The sequence below is a fragment of the Raphanus sativus genome, chromosome 9, assembly GCF_000801105.2.
Source record: "Raphanus sativus cultivar WK10039 chromosome 9, ASM80110v3, whole genome shotgun sequence".
NCBI lineage: Eukaryota > Viridiplantae > Streptophyta > Magnoliopsida > Brassicales > Brassicaceae > Raphanus > Raphanus sativus.
The window spans coordinates 11,679,066-11,690,308 of NC_079519.1; the positions used below are offsets into that span (position 1 = coordinate 11,679,066).

The 11,243-nt window shown below is 37.1% G+C and overlaps 1 protein-coding gene and 1 long non-coding RNA gene across 3 annotated transcripts; both read right to left on the reverse strand.

Annotated features, from left to right (window-relative positions):
* Positions 1-5,193: 5,193 nt before the first annotated feature.
* LOC108826145 (uncharacterized) lies at positions 5,194-7,548 on the reverse strand. Its single transcript, XM_018599525.2, has 2 exons — positions 7,317-7,548; positions 5,194-7,032 (listed from the first exon to the last, which is right to left on the reverse strand). The coding sequence occupies exon 2, from the start codon at positions 6,997-6,999 to the stop codon at positions 5,416-5,418; it is 1,584 nt and encodes a 527-aa protein (XP_018455027.2). The 5' UTR covers positions 7,000-7,032; positions 7,317-7,548; the 3' UTR covers positions 5,194-5,415.
* Positions 7,549-9,038: 1,490 nt separating this feature from the next.
* LOC108823861 (uncharacterized) lies at positions 9,039-10,546 on the reverse strand. Of its 2 annotated transcripts, XR_001945121.2 has the most exons (4): positions 10,256-10,543; positions 9,816-10,081; positions 9,507-9,711; positions 9,039-9,412 (listed from the first exon to the last, which is right to left on the reverse strand). It is a non-coding gene; the product is annotated as an uncharacterized LOC108823861 (long non-coding RNA). The 2 variants fall into 2 exon arrangements; XR_001945120.2 differs by having other exon boundaries at positions 9,507-10,081; positions 10,256-10,546.
* Positions 10,547-11,243: the final 697 nt, after the last annotated feature.

Here is an 11,243-nt window from a genome sequence, read left to right on the forward strand (position 1 = left end):
TCTTACCTTTCGTGAAGTGGAGCTGGAACTCTCTAGTCGCCCTAAGTTATTTTAACAGCCTCGCATTTTTAAAATTTTCTCCCAAGTACACTGAAATTTATTAGCTATTCAATTGTGACCTATGGAAATTAATTTATGATTATTTATTGTCTTTTACATAATATAAAATAATAAATAATATATTGATAATTGACATTATTTATTTTCTTTTACATAATATAAAATAATAAATAATATATTGATAATTGACAAACCATTAAATATTATGTACGTAATTAAATTGATGCAATCATATAAATCAAAATAATCACTCTTGATTATTTATTTACAATCATTTTATGGTAAGTAAGTCTAAACAATCGTTTTTATCTATTATGTACGTATATAATTAAATTTAAATGATATTAACATCTATATATTAACTATGACTTCCTAATCATATGATTTTACTAGGGTCGGTCCGCCCTACGGGCGAAATAAAAATTATCAAATTTTTTTTTTTTTTTTTTTGTCATCAAACATACAGACTCATATTGACTCTGTACACCAAACTGGTAGCTCGGCATCCATGTGAATGACAAAAGACGATTGTTGTCTGGCACTGCGTGCTAAACGATCCGCCCTTGAATTTGCCGTCCTTGGTACATAGATGAGCTGTGAGCTATGGAAACTACTTTGTAAGCTTCTGATATCCTCCAGATAACTTGCGAACGCCGGCCACTCTTCTGGTTCCGAAACCATCTTCACCAACTGAGAACAATCCGTTGCAAATGTAACCTGAAACTGACGTAAATTCCTCATACATTCCATTGCCCAAATCAATGCTTCCACCTCCGAGTGAAGGGGAGATATACTTGCCCGCACATTTCGTGCCCCCATTAATCCCTCATATCCTTCCAGAGTACTGTACCATCCTTGTCCCGAGAAAGAGTCTTTATCCTTCCACGAACCATCTGTGAAGCACCATCTCCCTGAAATTGAAGGAGGCTGATATGCTTGAGGTGGTATAGTGTGTCGGATAGTCAACTCTTGGGCCGCAGCCCACATAGTAGCCTCCGTTTCAGCCAGCTTTAGTGTATCCATGGCATCAACATCCAGATTACTAAAGACCTTACTGTTCCTTGCTTTCCAAATATACCATAGGATCCATGCAAATTGATGATCAGTCATCTTGGGTAAAACTCTCCAGAATAAATGATCCATGTTATTATACAATGATTCCGAGGGGAAAACATGTGGATGTGTTGGTATAGTTGATAATGCCCATATTTGCCGTGCTGGAGGACATTCAAAAAATACATGATTCAAAGATTCCTCTGTACTCCCACATCTGTCACAAATAGTGTCCCCTTGCATTCCTCGGGCTTTTAAATTCTTTTTAACCGCAACACACCCTGATACAATCTGCCAAAGAAAGTGTTTTATCTTTGGTGGACACTTAACCTGCCAACAAAAAGCTTTTAAAGAATCTACCGTTGGTCCATAGAAAGCTAGTTTATTTTCTTTGTCGGGATAAACCATTTCCACCTCATATCCTGATTTAACCGTATATTTTCCATTTTTGGTAAAATGCCAGCCATCCTTGTCTTTTATACAAAACTTACTGAGAGGTATACTTTCAATAATCTTTGCATCCAATGGATCCACCAAGGCCCTAATGGCTTGTGAGTTCCAAGTCCTAGAACCTGGAATAATGAGAGATTCAACCGTAAGTTCCGGAAATAAATCGTGATGGTTTTTGTTTGCAGGTCTCGGGCGAGTGGTTGGGAGCCAAGGGTCATTCCATACTGAAATAGATGAACCTGTTCCCACCCTTTTAATTAGTCCTTTGCTAACCAGAGATCGAGCAGATACGATACTCCTCCATCCATATGATGGAGAGTAAGAACGGATTGGTTCCAGGGGTGAAGCGTTCCGGAAATACCGACCCTTGAATACTCGAGCAAATAGAGTATTCGGTTTATCTATGAGACGCCAAAGTTGTTTTCCAAGCATTGCCGTATTGAAATTCAAGATATCCTTAAAACCCAAACCACCCTCCTCTTTAGGAAGGCAAACCTTATCCCATGATTTCCAGTGCATGCCTTTCGTGCTTCCTCCCGGACTCCACCAAAATTTCGCAACCGTACTCGTAAGCTTCTTTATAGTAGTTTTTGGTAATCGATAACAGGACATTACATGGTTCGGTAAAGCCGTAACCACCGATTTAATAACCACTTCCTTCCCTCCTTTAGTAAAGTACCTAAATGTCCACCCATTAATTCTTGTATCTAATCGGGTTTGGACAAATCCAAAGACTTGTACCTTAGATCCACTTAGATTTTCTGGTAATCCCAGATATGACCCCATACCTCCGATATTCTGGATCCCCAATATATCCCTCATCTCTTGCCTCCTAGATTCCTCAATCTTATGTCCGAATTGAATAGATGATTTTTGAAAATTAATCAGTTGGCCCGAGACTGCCTCGTACTCCTTTAGGATCCTGAGAATAGTCTCACATTCTTCCCTCTGTGCCTTACAAAAGAAGAGACTATCATCTGCAAATAGCAGGTGAGATATCGGTGGACAAGCTCTCGCTACTTTCATTCCCGTCAATTGTTTTCCTTGTTCCGCTTTCTTAATGTTTGCAATCAGAGCCTCTGTACACAAAATAAAAAGGTATGGAGATAGTGGATCCCCTTGCCTAAGACCCCTTTGTGGGGTTATAAGTCCCTTTGGTTGACCATTGAGTAAAACCTGATACTGAACCGAAGAGATACATTCCATCATTAGTTTTGTCCAATGTGGGTCGAAACCTAGTTTAGTGAGAAGTGCTTGGATAAAATCCCATTCCACCCTATCAAATGCTTTACTCATATCCGTTTTTATCGCCATATACTTATTTTGACAAGATTTATTTGTCCTCAATCCATGAAACATCTCTTGAGCAATCAGAATATTATCTGAGATCAGCCTCCCTGAAACAAAAGCCGATTGTGTTTCCGATATTAGTCGTGGAAGACATATTTTCAACCTCTCACAAAGCACTTTTGATAGAATTTTATATCCGACATTACAGAGACTGATGGGTCTCAACTCTGTCATCCGTGTAGGTCTTTCCGTTTTTGGAATCATACAAATGTTGGTAAGATTCAACCTTGGATCCATATCTCCTGTAGTTAAAAAATGATTAACCAATTCCACCAGATCATCCTTTATAATATGCCAAGAAATCTGAAAAAAAAGAGCAGTCATTCCATCCGGTCCCGGTGCCTTTTCTGGGTGCATCATAAATAAGGCTTGTTTCACCTCTTCCTCCGTTGCCACCCGAAGAAGACGTTGATTCATCTGAAATGAGATAGCTGGTGTTACCTCTTCCAGGAAATTATCAAAATTGGAAGGATCGGTGGTCGTGAACAAATTCCCGAAGTAATCCACGGCCACCTTTTCCACTCCATTCTCATCCGTTATCCAAGTACCTGCCTCATCATAGAGACCCACAATCCTATTTCGAATCCTTCTTTGCCTTGTTAGTGCATGATAGAAATTAGTATTTAAATCCCCCGATGAATACCACATATTTCGGCTTTTCTGATGCCAATACTCCTCTTCATCCTTATATGCATCCTGGAGTTTCTTAGAGACCTCAATAATCTCCTCTTGTGACCTTGAATCATCAGATTGTACTTCTTCCAGTGCTTTTTGAAGCTCCGCAATTTTTTCCTTTCCATACAGTGGATTATTTTTTCTCCAAGCCGCTATCTCGTGCCTGCAGTTACTAATTTTTGAAACTATGTCCTCTGATATACCAGGGCCAGATTCCTTCCATCCCGAGACTATTGAGTCCAAAAGACCCTCTTGTCCAATCCATCTTTTATCAAACCGAAATTGTCCTTTTCTTCTACGGACTTTATCCTCAATAAATGCAACTACGGGTCGATGGTCGGACCCCACCATTCCTAAATATTCCGTATATGAAACCGGGAAAAGGGTGTGCCATTCCTCGTTGGCTAGTGCGCGATCCAGTCGACATCTGACTGTAAAAGCTCCTTTACCCTTTCCTCTCCTACCTTGCCACGACATTTTATTTCCCCGTGCCGGGAACTCAAGTAACCCACTATTCCTTATCATGTCATTGAAGGGGATAAAAGAGTTGGCACTCCGTAACGCTCCTCCCTCTTTCTCATGGTTACCAGTAATTTCATTCAAATCTCCAATTATAAACCATGGGTCCGATCTCGCCAGCCCATACCTTGTCAATCTCTCCCATACCTGCTCCCTTAGTTTCTGTACCGGATCACCATATACAAATGTTAAAAAAACTTTTTTACCAAGGGTAACCGCTTCGACATCTATCATTCTATTGCTCGTATACAAAACCTGAACCTCCAATTCATTATTATAGAAAAGTGCTAAACCTCCACTTCTCCCATTCGGATCCACCGTAACCAAATTATCATAACCAAAATGTGCCTGAATACCTTGTAAGAATTCTGCATCTTGTTTTGTTTCCGACAAAAATAGAAACTCTGGTTTATATTTGTGCCAAATTTCTCGGAGATAACTCATGGTCCATTTACTTTGCACTCCCCTACAATTCCAACTTAAAATCTTCATATAATATATTTTATTAAACTAGGAGATACAGATTCGAAGCGATCATAATATCTCGTGAACACCAAGAAACCCATTATCCGAATCCACACAGACCATAATAATCCCTCATGGTCGTGCACTACAAGATCATTCAAGACTCCATTCAGCTGAATCAAATAAATTTTCCAGAGAGAACAACGCAATCTATAAATACTCCACCCAGATACAACTTTTAATATTTTAAAATATGTGTCCGACAAAATATCAGGCCAGACAAAATTGCAATTTGAACCATACTTGGTGTAAGAATAGTCCAATAAGTCACAACATATTTCAGTGCCATTTATTTCCAAATATAAACTATATGTGCCGTATAAACAAGTCAAACCAAGCCTCAATAATCGTTCCCCCATTTCCTTCTCCATCTCCAATAATAAAATTTCCCACCCAATATGCCATTTGACTTTCAGTCCCCAACCTGTCCAGAATTTCCAAACAAAACAGTGATACCTCAGTGTTGTATACATCTCTGTCGAACCATAGTTTCCACTTGTTATCATCAATATAAAATCCCAATAATAATTCATGACCCATGCATAGCCACTCCAGTACCCGTACCTCAAAACCCCAATATTATTCCATTGCTTGACTTGAACAAGTAAACAGCCATAGAAACATAAAGACACTACAACACCCGAAACATAGGTACTAAGACCATATAACCCAACATAAAAACAAATGCTCATGGAGCTTATTAAAAACAAAGACCACCCCACAACAAGATCCCCATCCTGTTTATCAGACACTAAATAAAAATAAAACCCTTGATCCATAGACCTATGGTTTTTGATGGACAGCAAGCAGGTTTGATGCAACCTTAGTCTCCTGCTGATACTTATCTCCTGCTCGATTTCCTGGACGAGCTGGCACCTTCTTACGAGGAGATGCAAGAGCTTTGGCACTTCTCATTTTGGAGCTCGCTGCAGTACTCACCGTGTTTTTAAAGAGCCTCTTCTTTGTTACCTGTTTCATTGCCTCCTCTTCTACCTGTTGCCCTTTCTCTTCCACGACCACCAGTGGTGCTTCAGTATCGTCAATGTCACCAAGAGCCGCATGTTCCTCCAATTCTAAACTCATGGCTGCCAGCTCTTCCTCCGTCGGCTCTGGGAGATCATCTTCTGCATCGAGATCATCCCACTCCATCATCTCCTCCTCCCCTATCTTCAAGTTACCCTCTACTAGCCCCTGGAGTTGCTTAAGACCCTGCACTGCATCAGTTGGGTCTGAAACAACTTCAGTACCAACCGCCTGTGTTTTAGCCAACTGTTCTTGAAACTCCTTCGAAGGAAGTGACATGTTACCATTATCCTCAATCCTGATCTCTCCCTCCTCCTTCTCATCCTCCTGTGCCCCCAGCTGAGTCTGGTTTGCAATGATGCGACCTAGTGACCCATCTTTTTTCCCCTCTTGATCGTGTGAGCGTGTGTCTTCCCGACGAGGGGACTTATGGTTCGACACCTCTCCTTCTCCTCTGTTGTTTACTTTGGTTCCAGAGGGTTTCCTGTTACTCTTGTCTGCCATTCTCACCCATTTGGATTTAGTATCATCAATCATCTTTCCCTTACCCTTACCAGTGTACTCCCTCGAGTCTCTCTCTCGATTCTGTTGAGTTCCATTCCCATGAAGCACGACGCCTTTGTAGCTTCTAGCCCGGTCGTCATACTTATGACCTTCATGCCATCCCCCGTTACCTTCAATAGCCTCCATTTTCCTCTCTGGAACCTGTTTGAAACCTTTTGTCGTTGGGCATATCCCTTTATGGTGACAAAGGCTCCCACAGAATTCACAGTAGCCGAATAGTTTCTCGTACCGCAATAAGATAGGAACTTCCTCCCCATCATAGAACTCACCACCCTTGAAATCAACAGAAGTCTCGAAACATAGCTCCTTGAAGGCGTCCACCACTACCAATACTCGCATCAGGTCTAGGTCCACCTCGATCACCCTACCAATAGCATCGCCTATGCTTTCAAAATTTGGTGCTGTCCTAAACTCCTTAGAAACCCCCAGAACCCGAACCCAGAATGGAATTTCAGATGGGTAATTCAATGACCTCTTTGGTTGCCATTTCGCCAAAGCTATCATCCAGAAATCAAAATGATATGGCTGGAACTTGAGCACACCTTCAATGTCTTCCTCGTTCTCAAACTCGAACTGGAATTTACCAAGACCCAGATCTTTCCCAACCACACGATCCTCAAGCTTCCAAATCTTCGGTAGGTTTGAAAGCAAAGCCTTCATCTCCTGTGCAGGTGGGTTCATGCACCTCCCCATCAGTATCTTGGAACAAGATTTGATCAAGTCAGAGTTGTCGAAATGAGCAACCGTGATTTTTAACCTCTTGCGAGTCCCTTCGCCCATCCTTGTTTCACCCAATGATCCCAATAACTGACCCTGCGCCATTGATACCACAATCAACTCTTTTCTGTGACTTAGTTTAAAAGAGTAGAGAAACTTGAAACTGATTAAGAGAAATCCCATTCCCGAAATGATTTTATAGTAAGTCCATGTTGCCTTCTCTTTCCTCTGTGACAAATCACTCCCGATATCAAAATTATAGGTGAAGATTCCCTCAAATCCCCACTGACAATCAAATTGATCCTCCCGTATCTCCATGTTTCCAAAACAAAATAATCCCTTTCCCCTCTCTGTGTAATCAAAAATCTCAAAGTAATTACCTTGGTATCCCATCAATCTCGTATTACTTCTGATTGGAATCGGAAGCCAATATCCCCTTGATATCGCTATCTCTTGTATCTTGATGTTTCCCTTCCTTCGATCTTCCCTTATCCCATTGAGATCCTGAAAAAATCCTCCATTATCCCCTCTCTGATTCCTTCCCTCATCCCGATCCCCCTTGATTCGAAACCCCCCGCCGATTCCTGGATCCCACCACGATTTCATCAAACCTAAAAGTCCCCCTTGATTCTGGGTTTTCTTGTTCCTTAATCTCAGCTGCAATAAAAATTATCAAATATTTAAGTAGTTAGAGTAAATATTTAATATAAATTGTAATTATTTAAAAATATACATATTAGTTAAATTTTCTACATTTTATTGTATTTGAAATAAACCATGTTATCTGAAAAATTAGTTATAACTTAAAAAAATATTACTTGTTATTTTTCTAAATATGATTTTTGTTTTCTTATTAAAAGATTTAAGATGATTTTCTTTTGTTAAGTAATCTATGTTTGAATTATATATTAAGAATTTTTTTTTCTTAATATATAATTCAAACATAGATTACTTAACAAAAGAAAATCATCTTAAATCTTTTAAGAATTGAATGTGGCATTACATTATTATTGTGATTTGTTTAGGAATTGGATGACCATGAAAGTAAAAAACCCGTGTAACTTTTCTTTTTTCATTTCTGTTAAAAGAAAAAAAATTGTAAATAAATTCACATTTTTCCTTTAATTTCATACACTTAATATTTTTACTAAATTTAGTTTTTGCAGTAGATTATTGTTAAAATTTTATTTGAGATAAAATGTATAGTTAACTATAAAATTAGTTATGTAATATATATGTGTGTTACCATAAGAAATTTATGATGTATAATTAATACACGTGTAATATATGTTAATTGTGTAGCATAATGCTTATTTAGCTTGTAAAATAGTGTCAATGACAAAAAAGCTTGTAAATAGTGTTGTTTATATTGTAAGTTCTAACTTAATAAATGTAAATGTGATTGTGTCCAAACTGGATGGTCTTATTAAGAAGAACTGTAATTTATTTTTGATATGAAAACTATACATATCTCGTTTAAATTATGAACACAATTTTTTTAATCTGTTTGTAATAAAAGCATGTGTGACATTGATTATAATGTTGTTGTGATAGCATATAATCATAACTTTTGTAAGATGACATCCTCTAATCTTTAACCCCGTGGAATGATTTAAACTCTAGCCCATAGATATTTTGTTAACTTATTTTTTTCTAATTACTTTTTACATAAACAACACTAAATTAAAACCTAGCGGAGAGGTTCCTCATTGGGGCAAATTAATCAAACTTAAAAATATCTTATATATTTTAGATATTTTGTCTATTATATCTAAAAATAATTAGTATATTTATAAATATAAATTTATTTCAGATGAAATGTGAAAATGAAAGCATCGTATAATTTTTTTTTCCTAAATTTTCTTTATATTTTCTAAACTATCTATTTTTGGATTATATTATGTATGTTTACCTTCCATTTTAATATCAACTTTCAATATTTGTTGTTCTTTATGTATAATGATTTTATCTATAATGAAGCTAACTACATTATTTATAGAATAATAAAATGTTTAAGTTTTCTAATTTTTGATAAAAATATATGAAATGTACAAAAAAACTCTTCTATTACTTAATTTTTTCTCTTAAATAAATCCAACAAAAAAAGAAACAAACTTACATTTGACTAATCTTTTTCTAACACAATTACATTTGACTGATCATATATATAAAAGTAAAGGATTCATCAATATCAACGGAAGTTTTTAGACTATTGGGATCAAACCATAAATGCAAAAAAGACATTAAAACTGAGTCTTGTCTTTAAATATCAACATTTAATGGTTGTAGAATTTGATCAAAAAATAGTGGGTGGAGACTTGGTTGCAGCTCGTTGATTCAAGCTTTAAAGCTTCCCTATTTTTAGCTACGTTAATGGAGTTATATCTTCCATCACCTTACTTGACCACCTTCTTCTCCTCTGGTTTCTTAGACAGTAAAATTTCTTGCACATAAGCGATCCAATGCATTCCACATGCTTAAAGATATTACAACAAAACCATAACCCTGTTTAGTAAATCCAATTTGATTAGAAAAAACAGTTAGGATGGTTAAAAATTGAATCGGTTTACCTTCATGTCCAACCATAACATAACGTTGCGGTTTCCCTTAGCATTTTTTTTCTACTTGTTTACAACAAATTCAGGAAGTAGGGAAACGACTTTGTCTGCTCTGCTAAAGATCAGAGCCACTATAGCTCTCAAGACTCTTCCTCGTCACGGGCTGAATCACCATCATCACCAAATCATTTGCCGCTTCACCCAAATCTAGCTCCTCCTATACCGGAAATTGCCCAGAATCTTATACATCATATAATCATAAAGATATTTAGCTTTATGCTCGATTCAAACAATGTTTTTGTCAGAAACTTATTCATTTACTTCCTGTTTTGTGATGGTTTCATTGAATCTTTCAGCACCTTCTCTTCTTCTCAAAGGAATCTCCAGAATCCAGATGATCCAAAAACAAAGTATATTGGCTTAAAGACAATGCTCTTCTCCCCAGTATGGCGGTGCCAAACATCTTGATATTATCTAACCATTTCGGCAGCTCTGAAACCGTGAAGACTCTTTCTATTTCTTTACAATATCAACACAGAATAACCACTTTTGGGCATGGATAAGTTTTTTTTTTCTTCAGTAATGTCCTGCAGATTGTTTAAAACTATCATACAATAATCTACTTTTAAAATCTTAAACATTGTTGAAAACTAAAATTTACTCAAGCAAAAATCTTACGTATGAGATTTGACAAATGGTTTACGATTTGTAAATCTTAAAGGAAAACGGTTGGGTCTGTTTTTTAAAATCGCCGGAGTTACCTTGGCGTCCAGGAGAAGCATATTGACGCCCATAACGATTTAAGAAGAAATCCATATGAATCGGTTGAATGTAGCCGTAACCCCTCCGGTTTCCCTTAGTCAGCGAGAAGAAATCCCCACTGTTCCTGATGTTTCTCGCCTACCAGACTGCACAACCTAACCTCGACGATGGATGAAAAACTACCGGACTTCAAATAAAAAGGAAGAACTTCTGAGTTAGCCATTTCTGAGGAAAAAAAATAGTTTACTTTGTTGACTCAACAGATCGAGAAGATGGTTTCGAGAGGAGAAAGGCTTGCCTTTTTATACGCGCAGTGACACCGCCTTCCAGAAGGGAAATTGCATTCAAGGATAGATATGGTTAATGGAGTTAAGAAGAGGTTTAATGAGACGAATCTGTAACTGAGAACGTTTTGGTTGATGAGAAATAAGATCAGACGACGCAATCGAAACCCTACAAACAGATTCATCAACTCGAACCCAAAAAATTAATCTCTCCAACGGCGGAGAACAAAGAGCGGAGATGAACCCTAATTTTCCATTGGACGCGCTAGAAGAGAATTATGGCTGGGTTCATTCTGCCAAACGAAAGCCCACAAAATTAAAAGTAGTCCATAAGTATCGCTGATCCCTTTTAATGAAATGCAGCGTTTTAGACACGTGGCGCGCTGCAAAAATTCGACTTAATGACGTGGCACAACAGGAGAGAAGGAACATTTTTTTATATATATAGATAGATGATCTCTTGTAATCTTTTTTTACAAAATCTTTAAATTATTGATAAAAACATTTTGATGTGGGACTTTTAATAGTTTTATAGTTTATAATCGCTCATAGAAATTTACTGCAAATTTTGAAATTAATATATTAAGTTCACAAATCTTTTTTAATGCAAATTTTAAATTAATATATTTATTTATGTATATATATATATATATATCTTATATATCTTATTAAGAATATTTTATTAAATGAGATTTTTACTCAT

Bases quoted from the DNA above. Each gene is read 5' to 3' on its own strand.
- LOC108826145 (XM_018599525.2), bottom strand. From the start codon at position 6,999: ATGGGCGAAGGGACTCGCAAGAGGTTAAAAATCACGGTTGCTCATTTC.